Below are 17,223 nucleotides of genomic sequence, written 5' to 3' on the forward strand. Positions count from 1 at the left end.
GCTCCATACATCAGCCAGTGAACCTTCCCTACTCTGTCTGCGCTTAACGGCGTTCCTTAAATACAGAGACCGATCTGTTCACCGCGCTCTGGGCTCGGTTTCCGCCGTGCCCTGTAACACAACATCACATTTTGATCTGTTGAGTTTAGTTTATTGTCGCGCTACTGAGGTACAACGAAAAGCTTTTGTTGCGTGCTAACCAGTCAGCGGAAAGTCAATACATGATTACAATTGAACCATCCACAGTTCCCTCACGTCTTGCAATGAAGACCACCATTGAACCGCACACCAATCTGTTGCGTTTCATGTACTGGTGCCCAGATCTCCACCACAATGTCGTGTGGCCTCCCTCCATTCAAATAATGCTTTGCTCTTCCTTCCAAAAAGAGGAGAAACCTCACCCTTTCCCCATTTTACGTTCCACCTGCCTCTTTGTTCACCCACTGAGTCTGTCTCTGTCCCTCTGCAGGCTCACAACTTGCTGGCCAACCTATCTCTGTATCATAGGTACACAAAAATGCTGGAGAAACTCAGCGGGTGCAGCAGCATCTATGGAGCGAAGGAGATAGGCAACGTTTCGGCTCGAAACGTCGCCTATCTCCTTCGATCCATAGATGCTGCTGCAGCCGCTGAGTTTCTCCAGCATTTTTGTCTGCCTTCGATTTTCCCGCATCCGCAGTTCCTTCTGCATCTGCACTTTAGTCTGTTGAACTGTTTTGACTGTTTTACTGTTCTTTTTACAATCCATGTTCTCGGGATATCTAAATCCAAATTTTATTAGTTATTTATGTTATGACATCGGTTGGAAGCTGCATACCAAATCTCGTTGCGCTTATGTGCAATGACAATAAAATATATTATTATTATTATTATTATTATTATTATTAAACACAAATATCTCTCTATCATCCCCAGCCTGCACCCAGTCACTTTGTTCAAGTCATTAATGTAGACTACACAGTTCAGGCTCTGGCACCCAGTTACCCACTGACTGCCATTCAGAAAATTATGTATGTATGCTGAGTTTTATGTTTTCCAGTGATCACCCAATTCCTGATCCTGGACAATGTATTCGACCCAATCCCCGATGCTCCCGCTGTGCGCAGTAAGTTCTGATGCACTGCCTTACTGAATTGATTTCTGAAAAGCCAGATACATGATGCCGACTGGTTCCCCTTCATCCACCTTCTCTGTTGTATTCTCACAGAATGTGTCATGGTACCAGACCTGAACTGTGTTCAGCCCTGGATCACCCCGTGTGTGACCCGTGTTACTGTCCCAGACTTGATCTGTGTCAGGCCTAGACCAGCCTGCGTGGGACCTGTGGCAATCTCTGATCTACCGCGATGTTACGTGGAAGCGGTGAGGATGAGAGCTCTGTGACTGTGGGTTGGAGTTTGAGACTCTGAGGTCAGTCCGTGTGCTGACACCAGCCTGCAGCAGCTTCGTAAACCGGTCATTTCTTGTCAACAGAAGCCACATCCTGCGTCATGCGCCCGGGCCTCTGGCTATCTGAGCTACCATCAGTGTGTGTCTGTGCTGCGCTGCGTGCGGTGGTGGAGATTAGTTGGGCAATGTGTGGGACTTTAATCCACCTTGCTTACAAACCAGTCACAGTTATTTGGTTTCACCCTTCGATGCTGAAGAATGTGATGTCCTTCCGTTTACTGCAGTGTCCTAACCTCATGGCCTGATCTCTCGTGGGCTGCTTGATTTAGTTTAGTTTAAAGATACAGCATGGAAAGAGGCGCTTCGGCCCACTGAGTCCCCGCCCGTCCATTGATCACCCATTCACACTAATTCTAAGTTATCCCACCTTTGCATCCACTCCCTGCACACGAAGGGCAATTTACAGAGACCAATGAACCGACAAACCCGCACGTGTTTGGGACATGGGATGAAACCGAAGCACCCGGAGGAAACCCATGCGGTCAAAGGGCGAACGTGCAAACTCCACACAGACAGCACCCAAGGTCAGGATCAACCGAATCTCTGGTAGAGTGAGGCGGCAGCTCTGCCAGCTGCACCACTATGTGGTTGTTAAGCAACACAGATGGGTCATTGTGCCAGTGGTGGTCTATCCCCTTTCATAGTCTGGGTCTCACACGAGTTTGTCCCTGTCTGAAAGAACATGCGACTTTTGACTGACGTTAGTTTGTGCCCACTGGCGTGAAGCCAGAATGTAGTTTATTGTCACGAATTCCGAGTTTCAGTGGAAAGCTTTCTGTTGCGTGCTAAACAGTCAGCGGAAAGACTTTACAATGATTACAATTGAGCCGCCCGCAGTGTACAGATACATTATGTTATATTGACGTGATCTTTGACTCCGCCATGTTGTCAAAACATCATGTTTGCACCTACGCAACATTGCCAAAATCAGACCCTCTCTCACACCCCCCCCCCCCCCCGCTGCTGATAGACTCATCCATGCCTTCATCTCCTCCCGACTGGACTACTGTAACTCTTCTCTTTGGCATTAATTCCAGCAACATCAACCGACTCCAACTGGTCCAGAATGCAGCCGCCCGACTCATTACCCACACCAAATCCTGGCACCACATCACCCCAATCCTCAAAGAACTTCACTGGCTTCCCATTTCCCACCGGATCATCTACAAAATCCTGGTTCTCACCTACAAAGCCCTCAACCACTTGCCCCCCCCTTATCTCACTGACCTCCTCTCCCCCTACCAACCCTCACGGTCCCTCAGATCCATTTCAGCCGGTCTCCTCTCCATTCTGAAATCCAACCTCTGCACTTTTGGAGACAGAGCCTTCTCCAGGGCAGCTCCCAGGCTCTGGAACTCCCTCCCACAATTGATCCGAACTTTTGAGTCCCTCACCATCTTCCAGTCCCGCCTCAAGACCCATCTCTTCACCTCTGCATATCCTTAGTCCCATGTCCCCCTCCCCTTTGCATCTCTGTCTTACTGCTCTATTTTGTTTTGTTCTTGACTCACCATGTAAAGCGACTTTGAGTCCTTGAAAAGCGCTATACAAATAAAATGTATTATTGTTATTATACTAAACATTTTCATTTCTATAGCACCTCTCCCCTCCGTTAGGTCTTCCAAACGCTGAGCAGGCGTCAATGATGTTCTAGAGTATCTGAGGCAAGGCAATGACAATAAGAAGCTTACATAGCAGGACTCCGGGCAGGGAGGGGCCGGACCGCCTGTTCCATGAGGTTGGCTAAGGGTTAACACTGGGCCCAGAGCATGGCGAAGCTCAATTCTCACAAAGTAGTGGTCACGGGATCTTTCCTTTCTGATGGAGAGAGCGGGCAGGTCACAGACGGCCAGCGCCGCGCCCCCAGCGCAGTGCCACCAGTGCCGCGCCCCCCAGCGCAGCGCTGCCTCTGTGCTGGTACCAGTGTATGCTCTTGTAGCCTGGGATTGAACCCTTGTCTCCGACTCCATGGACGACAGCACAGAGCAAGTCTGGTTCCTACTGTCCCCTCACGGGAACCTCTCCGCTTGGGGGATGGTCCACTCTCTCGCCGGCTCCTCTGATTGTGCGCCCATGTGTGATATGAACCTCCCTGCTCTCTCCCACAGCTCACCCGCGGCCCAGCTGCAGGTCACAGAATGCAATCACCGTGCCCCACACCTCCTCCCCACACCACCTGGCTGTGATCAGCAACCTCACCCCTCACCACCCCTGCTGGAGGACGGCACAGTGGCGCAGCTGGCAGACCTGCTGCCTCACGTTGCCAGAGACCCGGGTTCGACGCTGACCTCGGGTGCTGTCCATGTGGAGTTTGCATGTTCTCCCCGTGACCACGAGGGTTTCCTCCGAGTGCTCCAGTCTCCTCCCACATCTGAAAGGTATGCAGTCGAGGAGATTCATTTGCCTCTATAGATTGTCTTTAATGTATAGGGAGTGGGGGCGAAAGTGGAGTAACATAGAACTAGTGTGAACGCTTGGATAGACACAAAAAGCGGGACATGCAGCATCTCCGGAGTGAAGGGAGAATAGGTGACGTTTCGGGCCGAGACCCTTCTTCAGACTGGTCTAGTGTGAACGCGTGATTGATAGATGGCATGCACTCGGTGGGCCGCGTGTTGACATGCTGTCTCTTTCAATAGACAGTACAGCACAATAAGAGGCCCTTCAGCCCACAATGTCTGTGCCGAACATGATGCCAAGATCATCATTCAACTTCTCAAGCAGATCGCATGAGTAACCTGTCGCCCTCTTCCTGTTCCAGAGATTCGTGGTGGAAAAGATGAGACGCTGTCACCCAGAGGAGGTGCCCAGAGCAGCAAGTCAGAGAGTCTGAGGCCCGGCGGCCGAGAGCAGCACGCCAGCGGAAACCACACACTGCTCCTGGAGCCCGGAGCTGATGGAACACTAAGGTGCTGCTGCTGCTGCTGCAAACCGGAGAGGAAATGGTCAGAGTGGCTCTGTCGTCATTGATGAGAGTGGAGAAAGTGAGTGAACCGGTGAGAGCTCGAGGAAGGACGGGGAGAGAGAGAGAGGCACAGTGAGAGCGAGAAGCAGGAAAGAAAGCGACACAGGTGGAGGAAGAGAGGAAAGGAGACTCAGGGGACGGAAAGTTTGAAAAAGGACACAGAAAGAGAGAAACATTGAGATAAAGAGAGGACAGTGGCAGTGCTGCGACAAGGTGTGAGAAGTGAGCGTGGACCATGGTTACATCCAGAAGCAGCCTGCAGTCTGATGGGTGAGTGATGGGGGGAGCATCGACTCCACACCCCCACGGTAATGTACCTTCTCTCACGCTCTGCTCTCTATTGACGAGGTTCTCACTGTCTCTGTTTTGTAGGGAAGACCACACATAAGTCAGTGATTTGAAATCAGTATCTTCGTATTTTCACTTTATCGTCCAAGTCAGTCGTTGCCCCATCGAAGTGTGTGCGTGAGACCTGTTCCCCAGTGAGGGTCAGTGTGTGTGTGGGCGTGTGTGTGTGTGTGTGTGTGGGGGGGGGGGGGGGGGGGGGGGGTGGGAGGACCTGTTCCCCAGTGAGGGCCAGTTTGTGTGTGTGTGCGCGCGCAACCCAGTGTGGGACTACAGTGAATGTTCAAAATTCCTAAGGATTGTGCAGAAATGCTGGGAATCGGGAATGGACACTAAAAGTGATGTCTGGTCAGAATTTAAGAAGCCTCTTCGATCCAACTCCCGATGGTCGTGGGGGGGGGGGGGGGGGGGGATGGGGGAGGGAGATAATAGGGGAGGGGGAATAGAGAGGGTGGGAAATAGGAGAGACGGAGGGATGGAAGAGCGAGATGGTGGGAAGAGGAGGGGAGAGAGAGGGGAGGGGAGAGAGAGAGGAAAGGCAGGGGAGAGAGGGAAGGTGAGAGAGAGGGAAAGTGGGAGAGAGAGAGGGAAGGAAGGGGAAAGAGAGGGAAGGAGGTGGAGAGAAAAAAAGTCAGGAAGCACAGAGCCCTGTGCAGTGGGTGTGACTGGGAGCTGGGTGTAGCCAGGAGTGGGTCTGTTTGTAGCCTGTGCTGGGCTTGGGGTGGGCGATGAAGACAAGGGGCAGTAACCGCCCAGTGTGTGTGTGTGTTTCAGATGGCCGGCATCATCATCTCCAGCGACACTGATGACCAAAAACACCCTGCAGACCAACTACTCCACCAGCGGGGACTCCACCACCAGCCTGGTTCAAACCACCAGCTCACACAGTGGTGAGGAAGAGAGGCAACGGGTGGGCAGTGGGAGTGGAGGGCGGGAGGGGATGTGGAGGGTGGGCTGGTTGGGATGAGAGTGATAGAGAAAGAGTGAGTGGAGAACTCTCCAGCTATGTACAGTCTCACAATCCAGGTGGGTCCTCTATATTGTGACCAGCTGCTGGGGCAATGTTTACTGCTCTCGGAGAGTGAAACTCTCCCCCTCTCCCCTGCACCCCCCCCCCTCCCCTCCTCTCCTCTGTCTTCACCTCCCTCCCTCCCCCCCCCCCCCCCCCCCAGCCCCACCTCCCTCCCCTGCCACTTCATTCTTCCCTGTCCCACACCCTGTTTCACCTTCCTCCTCCCTGTCTCCCCCCCCCCCCCTTTTCCGAACTCTCAACCCTCCCTCTCACCCCCTTTCCTCCTTCTGTCCTCTCCCAACCTCTCCCCCCCCCCTCTCTAACCCAACCCCCATTCCTCTCTGCCCCCTCTAACACCCTCGATGTTTTGCAGCAGGTTCGGGACCCACCCGCTACCTATGGCTGCTCCTGCCCGTGATCCTGGTGTCGGGGATCCTCGCCTTCCTCGCCATGTACACCCTGAGGTGAGTCCCCCTCCCCTCCCGATCCCACAGAGTCACGGATATTTACAGCGCAGGGATGCCCTTCGGCCCATCGTTCCTTCACTTGCACCCACCATCCAACCCCATGGTGCAGCGGTAGAGTTGCTGCTCCACAGTACCAATGACTGGGCTCGATCTGACTCCGGGTGCTTGTCTGCACGGAGTTTGGGGGAGAACACGAGAGGAGCCAGTGCGGGATACTTTGTAACGTTGTCAGCGCCCTTTATGTGGTGACTATTTGCATACCTTCGGTGTCCAAGCAAAGAACTTCACTGTGACTTGTCACGTGTGACAGTAAAGCATTCATTCACATTCTCCCTCTGATCACGTGGGTTTCCTCCAGGATCTCTAGTTTCCTCACAAAATCCAAAGACGTACAGGTTTGCAGGTTAATTGGGATTGGTAAAGATTGTAAATTGTCCCAAGTGTATGTAGGAGCCCCTGTCCCACTTAGGAAACCTGAACAGAAACCTCTGGAGACTTTGCGCCCCACCCAAGGTATCCGTGCGGTTCCCAGAGGTTTTTGTCAGTCTCCCTAATGGTCGAAAGTGGTTTCCACTTCTTCTATGTTCCGGCGATTATTCCAAAAATTCAAAACGGGCCGCGACTAAAAATAGGTTGCCGTTTTAAAAATCGGCAATTTTTTAGTCGAAGCCGGTTGTGATGCTAGTTGAAGTTGGTTGCCGGAGGTCGCAGGTGTTTGCCGGAGGTTGCAGGTAGTGGAAGGTAAGACCTCCGGGAACCGCACGGAAACCTTGGGTGAGGCGCAAAGTCTCCAGAGGTTTCCGCTCAGGTTTCCTAAGTGCGACAGGGGCATTGTAGTGTGAGGTGATCGCTGGTCGGTGCAGACTCGGTGAGCTGAAGAGTCTGTTTCCGCGCTGTATCTCTGAAGTTTAACGTAAAGTCTAAAGTCATCCATCCGGGTTAGGAATTCAAAGCAGTGGACAAGGACCCAGAACCGATGCCCCAATAAACAATCTGAAAGATTATTCCAACCGCCTTCCTTCAGTCCCTCTGAAAAGAGTAACCTCTCATCTCATTCACTATTCAGGAAGAGGAGGAAAGGCCGGAAAGGAGGATCGGTGGCGTGGCAGCAAAGATCAGGCGCGGAAGGCAGGCAACTGATGGTGAAGGTTCTGCCCCCGCTGCAGGATGCGGCTCCCAGGCGAGGAGACAGCAGGGAGTTAATGAAAGCACGGCAACCAGCCCGAGCAGCCACCCTGCAGGTACACTCGCCCATCTGGGGCTGCTGCAAACACAGCTGGGGTAATGGTGGGGACCCTGTACATAGGGCCGGAATAACAGTGGGATCCTGGTACACAGGGCCGGAGTAACAGTGGGATCCTGGTACACAGGGCCGGAGTAACAGTAGGATCCTGGTACACAGAGCTGGTGTTAACAGTGGGGACTGTGTCCACAGGTTATGTACACGGGGCTGGAATATCAGTGGCGATTGTGTACTCAGGGCTGGTATAACAGTGGAGGCCATGTACAGAGGGCTTGTATATCAATGGTGGACCGTGAACTGAGATATCAATGAGGGCTGTCACATGGCATATCTACACCAGGACTGGTATATCAGTGGGTGTACATGGGGCTTATGTGCACAGGACTGATATATCAGTGGGGACAGCGTACAATGGGTATCATTTATTAGTGTATGCTGAGCTTGAGTGAGAGAGGAGCTTACACACAGCATTTTGTCCCCACAGCGGGCCCACTTCACAGTGCAGGACCTGTCGCTGCTCGAGGTGCTCAAGGTGGGGCAGCTGGGCCGCATCTACCGGGCCAAGATCACCAGGGGCAACTGCAGGGGTCACCGGCTGGTGACCTGCAAACTCACCATGAGGAGTGAGTACAGCCCCGCTCCGCTGTCTCTGATCACTCGTGTCTGATCTGAAAACTTACAGCGCTCCCTCACCGCTCCTCCCACAGCGCGGCGCTCCCTCACCGTCTCTCCCACAGTGCGGCGCCCCCTCACCGCTCCTCCCCCATCCCCTCCCACATCCCCTTCCACAACGCGACGCTCCCTCACCGCTCCTCCCACAGCGCGACGCTCCCTCAGTGCCCCTCCCACAGCGCGGCGCTCCCTCATCACCGTTCCCACATCCCCTCCCACGGCGGGGTGCTCCCTCACCGCCCCTCCCACAGCGCGGCGCTCCCTCACCGCTCCTCCCACAAGCGTATTCCTCTGAGAATGTGGAACTCCTCTAAGCTGCTGGAGTGAAAACCATTGGAGGGGTATTGAGTGAAGGGTAGAGGGGGGGAATGGTGGACAGCACGAAGCGTCGGTGGAGAGCGGACGCACATCCACTTCCCCGGGCATATACACTCACCTGCCAACGTAACACTGTGCTCCCCTCCCCAGCACCACCTCGCCCGATATCTAATCCAGCCTAGGGCTGAACCCCGACCTTTCCTGCTTCATCGAAGGGCCGAATGGCCGAATGGCCTGCTCCTGTACCTATTTTCTATGTTTCTCTTCCACAGCCGTGTCCCAGAAGAAGCTGCAGTCGGAAATCAACATCATGAAGAAACTCGGGTACCACAAGAACGTGATCCAACTGCTGGAGTGGAACGTACTGGAAGGTGAGAGCGTGGACGCAGTGTGGGACTGGCCGGGTGACTCTGAGGCCGAGACTCCGTGTGACCCTGCAGGGAGGAACGGCTTGCCGAAGGAAATGTGAATGGGGACGAGTGAATACTCCTCACAGGTAGACAAAAATGCTGGAGAAACTCAGCGGGTGCAGCAGCATCTATAGAGCGAAGGGAATAGGCACTGAGTGACCCTGGGCCACCGACTGGTTACACGTTACCCAAGTGTGAGAAGTATTCAAGTAGGAACTGAAGATGCTGGAGGAACTCAGCGGGTGCAGCAGCATCTATGGAGCGAAGGGAATAGGCAACGTTTCGGGCCGAAACCCAACAGGTTTCGGCCCGAAACATTGCCTATTTCCTTTGCTCCATAGATGCTGCTGCACCCGCTGAGTTGCTCCAGCATTTTTGTCTACCTATGAAACGTTGCCTATTTCCTTCGCTCCATAGATGCTGGCTGCACCCGCGGAGTTTCTCCAGCATTTTTGTCTACCTTCGATTTTCCAGCATCTGCAGTTCCTACTTGAATACATCTCACACTTGGGTAACGTGTAACCCAGGGTCACTCAGTGCCGGGGTCTCACATTTTGGGGCTGTATGTATGAATGAGTCAGGTAAGGGCACAGTGTTGCTGGGACCACAGGCCGCTGGTGCATAGACAGTGAGTCAACGGGAGAGATGATGTCTACACCCCTGCACTACACCCATCTAGAGCTTGAGAACAAAAGACACAGGAGCAAGATTAGACTATTTAGCCCATCGAGTCTGCTCCCACCATTCGATCCTGGCTGATCTATTTATCCCTCTCAACCCCATCCCCCCGTGACCTTTGATGCCCTTACTAATCAAGCTGCCCTGGACATTTTAATGATTGTTTTTACTGTATTTTAATGTTGCTGTTTTACCTGCTTTTAACTATTTATACTGTTTCATCAGGGACTGGATTGTTTTTACTGTTATTATGTGTGAAATGTTTTAAGTTTCATGTGCGATGCTCCGGTATTCCCTGGGGAATGAGAAATGTCTTCTCATTTCGCACTGTACAACTGTTGCTTTGCAAGATGACAATAAAGGTTGATTGATTGATTGAAGAAGCTGCTTCTGAGGAGGAATGTCTTCTCTCCCAGGGCAGTGAATCTCTAGAATCCTCTCTACAACTGGAGGCAAGAGTCGCTGAACATATTGAAGGTGGTGATTGATGGGTTGGGAGGCCAGTGGGGATGGGGAGGGAGTAGAGAGTTGTACTCAGCTCGAGGCTGGAGCTGACAAGATGTTATTGTGTGGTGGATCAGGCTGCAGGGTGATTGGTGACCTCCTGCTCCTGCTGACCTTGTCTGCTGGCTGTTTCTGCAGAGCCGTACATACTGATCATGGAACACGTGGGAACCCAGAACCTGAAGAGCTTCCTACAGAGCCACAGGTCAGAGCTGTGCAGCTGCAAGGACCTGCCGACCCAGCTGACCATGGCCGGTTACTTCATCTCGCTGGGCATGGAACACATCGCCTCCAAAAAGGTAAAGGACAGCCACGGCCGTGCGTGGGCAGCATGGCACGTTGATCCCACCCGGCCTGGTTCAGCTACACCCACCTTGACTTGGCACAGCACCACTTGGCATGGTTGAGTTTGGTGTGACCCATCTCCCCATTGGCATGACTCGGCTTGACAGCAAGATCCGTGGCGTGTTCCTGCTCAACCTGGTGGCTTGGCTTGTGGAAACAAACAAAGTACTGCAGATGCTGGTTAATACACAAAAGGAGCACTAAATGTTATACATTACTAAAAGATGCTAACAAATGAATGCTTCATCTGGAAGGCCCGTTTGGGTCCCTGGTTGGTGGGAAGAACTGAGGTAAAGGTACTCCTGCTGGAGTAAGTCAGCAGGTCAGGCAGCATCCATCTTCTCCAGAGATGCTACCTGACCTGCTGAGTTACTCCAGCACTTTGTGTCCTTTTCTGGCCTGGCTGTGCTCACTTTGGTCCAGCTTGGACTGGATGGTTCTGCATGGCTTAGCTTGGCCTGATGCGGTGTGGGTCGGCTGCAGATGTGCTTGTGTGGACTGAGATCCCTAACGCTGCCTATCGTTTCCAGATAGCTCACCGGGACTTGGCTGCAAGGAACATCCTGGTTGGTCGCTTTCCCCAGGAGTGTAAAATTGCCGAATTCAGCCTGGCCGCCGATGTGTCCTTTCCCGGAGCAACCAGGCAGAAGAAAGGGAACGGGGTGAGCAACTTGGAGGTGCTGAAGTGGGGGCAGTGTGTGTGGGGTCTGGTCACAGAATATACAGTGACAGACCCATCCCCGCCAGTACTGCACCTCAGTGTTATACAGTGTCAGACCCGTCCCCACCAGTCCTGTACCCCAGTGTTATACAGTGACAGACCCGTCCCCACCAGTACTGCACCCCAGTGTTGTACAGTAACGTCTCTCTCACACCTCAGCTTCCTTCCTGTAAAGCCATGACTACACCTGCACACCATATTCCAAATATTGCCTCACCAAGGTTTTGTACAGCTGCTGTAGCATGTTTTTTTTTAATTTTATACCCAATGCCCAGGAAGTAAGCATACAGTCCACCCTATTTATCACTCTATCTAATTATGTCATCAGTTTCCGGGAACCATGCACTTGTATCCCAAGCTCCCTCTGTACATCGATGCTGTGCAGGGTAATGTCATTAACTGTATATACTTCCCCCGACATCTCAAAGCGCAAAACCTCACACTTGTCCAGATTGAACTGCATCTGCCACTTCTCTGCCCTCATTTCCAATGCTCTCTATATTGTGCTACATCCTGCCGACACTCCGCCAACTGTTGTGTCCTCTCTCTGTTGTGTAGAATTTGAGCATCCCGTTCCGGTGGTACCCCCCGGAATACTTCAAGGACGGGGTTTACAACCTGCAGGGAGACGTCTGGGCTTTCGGCATCTTGCTCTGGGAGCTGCATAGTTTGGGTAAGAACAATGAACAATTTGATGTCCACCCTGTTGCATCCTGAACCCCAATACCCCAGCACTGTCCCTTCACCAAATCAAGAGTCAAGAGTGTTTAATTGTCGTGGATACCGACAACGGAAGAATGAAATTCTTACTTGCAGCAACAGCACAACAAGCTTGTAAACGCAGTACTCAATATTTAACATAATAAACAAATATAAATCTATAAACGAATAAAGCCAATACGAGTGCAAATCCTCACTCCAACGTCATCCTCCTACCCAAGAAAATGGACACATAAAGTTGGAGTAACACAGTGGGTCGGGCAGCGCCTCAGGAAAAAAGGAATAGGTGACGTTTCGGGTCGAGATCCTTCTTCAGACTGAGAATCAGGGGAAAGGGGAATTAGAGATATAGGAGGTACATAATCTGCCCTTCTCCCCAAACTCCCACATCTCCTCCACACGACACTCCCACAAAGACTACCCTCTCGAACATTCCCCTCTGCTCTGCCCCGTTTTCAACTCTCTCCCCCCCCCCCACCCCCTCTCTCGCTGCTCCACACTCCTCTCCCCATCTGTGTCCCTGAGGCCCTATGAGTGGCCTTGAAGTATTTGGGAGCGAGCAATGATCTCTTCAAGAGTGGGGTCAGCACAGTGGCACAAGTTTGTACTTTCTCCCCATGACCATGTGGGTTTTCTCCAGGTGCTCGGGTTTCCTCCCTCACTCCAAAGACGTACAGGATTGTAGGCTAATTGGCTTCTGTACATTGCAACTTGTCCCTAATGTGTCGCATAGTGCTAGTATATGGGGTGATCACTGGTGGGCGTGACTCGGTGGGCCAGTGGGCCTGTTTCCACGCTGTATCGCTAAAGTTTAGTGAAGTCTAAAGAGGTGAACAAATCCCTGGGCCTTGCTCTTCGTTGGTGGGGGCAGGGGTGGATACAGCGTGCCCCTCCCTGGTTTCTAGGGCTTCCCTGGGCGAGACAAGCAGCTGGTCTCAGTGTTGCTCGGTGAGGTGCTCCTGACACAGGTTCTCGTGGGCACACTGATCCCGTTTCACTTCTTCACACAGGGAGCTCGCCCTACCCGGAGTTCGAGACGGCAAAGGAGGTTGTGTACAACGTCTGTTTCGGATACAAGATGAAGGCCCCCCTGGGCTGTCGACAAGAAGTGTACGTATGCACACTCTCTGCGGACCCACTGTGCATTCCAGCCACCCCCCACCTCTGTCCCCATCTCTGCCCCTGACTCAATGATCATCTGACGATATCACTCCAACTGCTGAGAGTGGTCAGTGGGGCAGCACTGGAGGAGCCGCACTCTCAGAGGAATACTCCTGTGGGAGGGGCGGTGAGGGGGCACCGCGCTGCGGGAGGGGCGGTGAGGAGGGAGTGCCACACCACATGATGATGCATCTCTCCCTTGCCTGATGTCCCAGAGTTGCAAAGTCAGGAGGATCTCTCCTCTGAATTGAATCCCTCTTATTAGTCTTTACCCCAGGTCCCAATTGTGTGCTCTTTGTTTGTTTTGCTTTCAAATAACTACATGAAGACATCGACTTAACATAAATGAAAACATCATTCAGGTGGCACAGTAAGTGGTGCAGCGGTAGAGTTGCTGCTTTACAGCGCCAGAGACCCGGGTTCGAACCTGACTAAGGGGCAGACAGTCGGCTCTGGTGGTCCCCACACCTGTGGCCTATCCCAGGGAGCAGGACAATACGAACCTCCCTGTCCACTTACCCTCCCCCCCCCCCTGTCCATGCCAGGTGCCCAAAGGCCAGGGACATGCAACCTAGGAGCAGGACCTTCAGTTACTGACCCCGGGGTCAGTAAGTAGCGGTCGGAGCCCGGGTGCCCTGGGATGGTGCGGTGGGCAGTGGGGAGGTTCCCGGTGTGGAGATGACGGTGTCAGCGACGCTGGGCTGTCTAAGAGTTGCTCTCGTTCCCCAGGTACGAGGTGATGGAGTACTGCTGGACACACGGGCACGAGGAGAGGCCCATATTCAGCGACATCACCAAATACCTGGAGGCTGTGGTGGAGAACGATGCGGTAAGTGGGTAGAGGTGGGGCAATGGGGGGAGGGTGGGGGTGTGTCCTGTGGAGTGCTGGGCTGTGGACTCTGGAGGGAGTGAGTGAGTGGTGGGCGGGGGGTTACTGCTGGTCCTGTGTGCACTGACCGAACTTACACCCTGAGGGCACCTTCAGGGTCTGTACCTCGGGGGGGAGTCAGTACCTTCAGGGACTGTACCCTGGGGTGGGTCGATGCATTTACGGACCGTATCCCAGGGAGTGTGGTCTTCAGCGAGCGGGACCTCAATGTATCCGCATTAACCCTCTGAACCATCTTCCTTCAGGACTACATTCAGGTGGAGGACTGCTTTGAGCAGCACGTGCCGCTGAGCTGCTCCCCTCCCTGGACCCAGCGTGAGGACAAGACCCACGTCAGTGGCTGGCTCGACTCAGTCTGAGGCAGCCCCGGCGGTGGGGGTGGGTCAGGGCTCGACTGCCCCACCCTCCCGCACCGAAGTCTTGATCGCTATCGTGGCCTGGAGGGAGCCTGGTGGAAGGAGGCTGAGTGATTTGGCAATTGTGTCCCTGTGAGGGTCCCTGGCTGTGAACTGTGACCCTTGGAGTGATCCTGGCCATGAACTGTGACCCTGGCCTTCTACTATGATTTGGGGAGTGATCCTGGCCATCCTGTGCGACCCTGTCTGCGGCCTATGACCCTGAGAATGTTTCTTGCCTTGAACTGTGACCCTGGCCAAGAACTGGGATTCTACGAGTGATACTGGCCATGCTGTGCGGCCTTGAACTGTGAGCCTGTGGGTGACCCTGGCTCTGAACTGGCATGTTGCTGGTCATCGTGCTGTTGGGAGTGGGTCTGTGACCCACCGCCAGTGAGCGTCCCGCCACACACTTGATGTGGTCGGGCTGACTGTCAGAGTCTGACTCTGCCGTGTTACGTTGTGTAAAACTGTGTGAAAGCTGGAATAAAACACAAATCTGACTGATTTATTCTCTTGTCAGCTGGTCTGATGTTACTGCTATGAAAACAACAACTTGCATTAGTATCGTGATTGCAACAGAATGACCAAATGTTTTTGCCAGCAGTGTGCTCAGGGAGAAATTTCAATGTACATTCCATACTCCAGCACAGGAGGCCATTCAGCCCATGCTGTCTGTTAACAGAGCAATCCTCACTTCCCTTTATCATAAGACATAGAAAGAGTACAGTACATTAGGGAACAGGCCGTTCAGCTCACTTTGTCCAATCCACACATGCCAACATAAACTAATCTCCTCTAACTGCACGTGATCCCTATCCTCCATTCTCTGCATTTCCATGTGCCTAACCAAAGGCCTCTTAAATGTCACTATTGTACCTGCTGCCACCACCATTACCAGCAGGCACCCACTAATTTTTGGCTTAAAAACTTACCCCACACATCTCCTTTAAACTTTCTCCCTCTCCATTTAAAGCTATACCCTTCAGTATTTTATATCATTATCCATCATTAATCTATTGACTGGATGACATTGTTTCAACAGCTTCTTCGCTCGACAGTCCTGGCCCCACTCGATGAGTGTTATTCCTGTTGTCATGGGCCATGTCTTCATGGTCTTCCCTTCCACCACCCATTCTGCAACTTAAAATTTCTCTCTCCTTCCCAGTCTGGGTGAAGGGGTTTTGACCCAAAACGTTCTCTTTCTGCAGATGCAACCTGACCCTGTGAGCATTTTCAGCGTTTTTGTTATTATTTGGTAATAACAGATAGGGCTGAAGGAGACTGACAGGATGGGTGAGTGGGTAATGTGTGAGCGGGTTCAGGGTGGGGCTGCTATGTACTCCCCATGCATGGACTCGAGGTTCTCAATACCACCCCCAGTACCTCACGACTTGAACAGACATGGGGCAGTGATTCCCAGTGGTCAGTTGCCCCTCAGGTTCCTGGCGTGGGGGAGGGGTGCAGAGAACGAAATGGGACCCAGTGGGAGGGGGGGCGAAGAAGGGATGAGTACTTTTTGTAACGTTGTCGGCAACTCTTTTGTGCACTTTGTATGCATAAACAAAGAATTTCACTGCACCTAGCAAGGTACAAATGATGAGAAAGTACCATCATGATCCCATAGATAGGCAAAGAGTGGATGTGGAAAGGATGTTTCCACTGGTGGGAGAGTCTAGGTCATAGCCTCAGAATTAAAGGGCGCTCTTTTAGAAAAGATGTGAGGAGGAACTTCTTTAGTCAGACGGTAGTCCATCTGTGGAACTCATTGCCACAGAGGGCTGTGGAGGCCAAGTCAGTGGATATTTTTATGGCAGAGATAGACAAATTCTTGATTAGAACGGGTGTCAAGGATTATGGGGAGAAGGCAGTAAAATGGGATTAGGAGGCAGAGATCAGCCATGATTGAATGGCAGATGGACATCTATGGGCCAAATGACCTAATTCTACTCCTATAACTTGTGACCTTGTGAATTCCATTCCAAACTGTATGGAGTTTGTACTTTCTCCCTATGACCGTGTGGGTTTTCTCCTGGTGCACCGGTTTACTCCCACACTCCGAAGACATAGAGATTAATTGGCTATAGACACAAAATGCTGCAGTAACTCAGCGGAACAGGAAGCATCTCTGGATGGAAGGAAAGGGTGACATTTCGGGTCGAGACTGCACCCATTCCTTCTATCCAGTGATGCTACCTGTTCTGATTCAGATTCAATTTTAATTGTCATTGTCAGTGTACAGTACAGAGACAACGAAATGCATTTAGCATCTCCCTTGAAGAGCGACATAGCAAACGATTTGAATAAAAAATAATAAGTGCCATAAGTTGCCATACCATACTGTGATGCAGTTGGTAAGGATGCTCTCGATGGTGCAGCGGTAGAAGTTCACCAGGATCTGAGGAGACAGATGGACCTTCTTCAGTCTCCTCAGGAAGAAGAGACGCTGATGAGCCTTCTTGATCAGAGTAGAGGTATTGTGGGTCCAAGAGAGGTCATCGGAGATGTTGACTCCCAGGAATCTGAAGCTAGAAACACGTTCCACCTCCGTCCCGTTAATGTGGATGGGGGTGTGCGTGCCGCCTCTGGACTTCCTGAAGTCTACAATGAGCTCCTTGGTCTTCTTGGAGTTAAGGGCCAGGTTGTTGTCAGCGCACCATGCTGCTAAGTGCTGGACCTCCTCCCTGTAGGCCAGCTCATCGTTGTTGCTGATGAGGCCAATCACCGTTGTAGCATCTGCATACTTGATGATGGTGTTAGTACCATGTACAGGTGTGCAGTCATAGGTGAAGAGGGAGTAGAGGAGGGGGCTCAGCACACAGCCCTGAGGAACGCTGGTGTTCAGGGTGAGGGTTGAAGAGGTGTGCTTGTCTAACCTCACAGACTGGGGTCTGTTGGTTAGAAAGTCCAGTATCCAGTTGCAGAGGGA

General features: G+C 52.4%; 2 protein-coding genes across 3 annotated transcripts in view; both read left to right on the forward strand.

Moving 5' to 3' along the window:
• Window positions 1–4,273: 4,273 nt before the first annotated feature.
• Window positions 4,274–15,710, forward strand: si:ch211-167j9.5 (tyrosine kinase receptor Cad96Ca). Of its 2 annotated transcripts, none has more exons than XM_055657776.1 (12): window positions 4,274–4,684; window positions 5,534–5,649; window positions 6,145–6,235; window positions 7,305–7,479; window positions 7,966–8,104; window positions 8,744–8,842; window positions 10,202–10,362; window positions 10,939–11,070; window positions 11,688–11,802; window positions 12,860–12,959; window positions 13,740–13,839; window positions 14,145–15,710. In XM_055657776.1, the coding sequence occupies exons 1-12, from the start codon at window positions 4,650–4,652 to the stop codon at window positions 14,256–14,258; spliced, it is 1,377 nt and encodes a 458-aa protein (XP_055513751.1). In that variant the 5' UTR covers window positions 4,274–4,649; the 3' UTR covers window positions 14,259–15,710. The 2 variants fall into 2 exon arrangements, with proteins under 2 accessions (XP_055513751.1, XP_055513752.1); XM_055657777.1 differs by having other exon boundaries at window positions 6,148–6,235.
• Window positions 7,847–17,223, forward strand: part of tsr1 (TSR1 ribosome maturation factor) — a 31,338-nt gene continuing 21,961 nt past the window's right edge. The window contains exon 1 of the mRNA XM_055657775.1: window positions 7,847–7,850. The gene's annotated coding sequence lies outside the window, so the exon portion shown is untranslated. The remainder of the gene's footprint in view (window positions 7,851–17,223) is intronic.

The sequence above is a fragment of the Leucoraja erinacea genome, chromosome 28 (genome assembly GCF_028641065.1).
Source record: "Leucoraja erinacea ecotype New England chromosome 28, Leri_hhj_1, whole genome shotgun sequence".
NCBI lineage: Eukaryota > Metazoa > Chordata > Chondrichthyes > Rajiformes > Rajidae > Leucoraja > Leucoraja erinaceus.

What these genes read in the sequence shown, in the direction of transcription:
- si:ch211-167j9.5 (XM_055657776.1), top strand. Translation starts at nt 4,650, where the DNA reads ATGGTTACATCCAGAAGCAGCCTGCAGTCTGATGG. An exon ending in CTCGCCATGTACACCCTGAG is followed by an intron (nt 6,236 to 7,304) that starts GTGAGTCCCCCT and finishes TTCACTATTCAG; the next exon opens with GAAGAGGAGGAAAGGCCGGA. An exon ending in CTGGGAGCTGCATAGTTTGG is followed by an intron (nt 11,803 to 12,859) that starts GTAAGAACAATG and finishes TTCTTCACACAG; the next exon opens with GGAGCTCGCCCTACCCGGAG.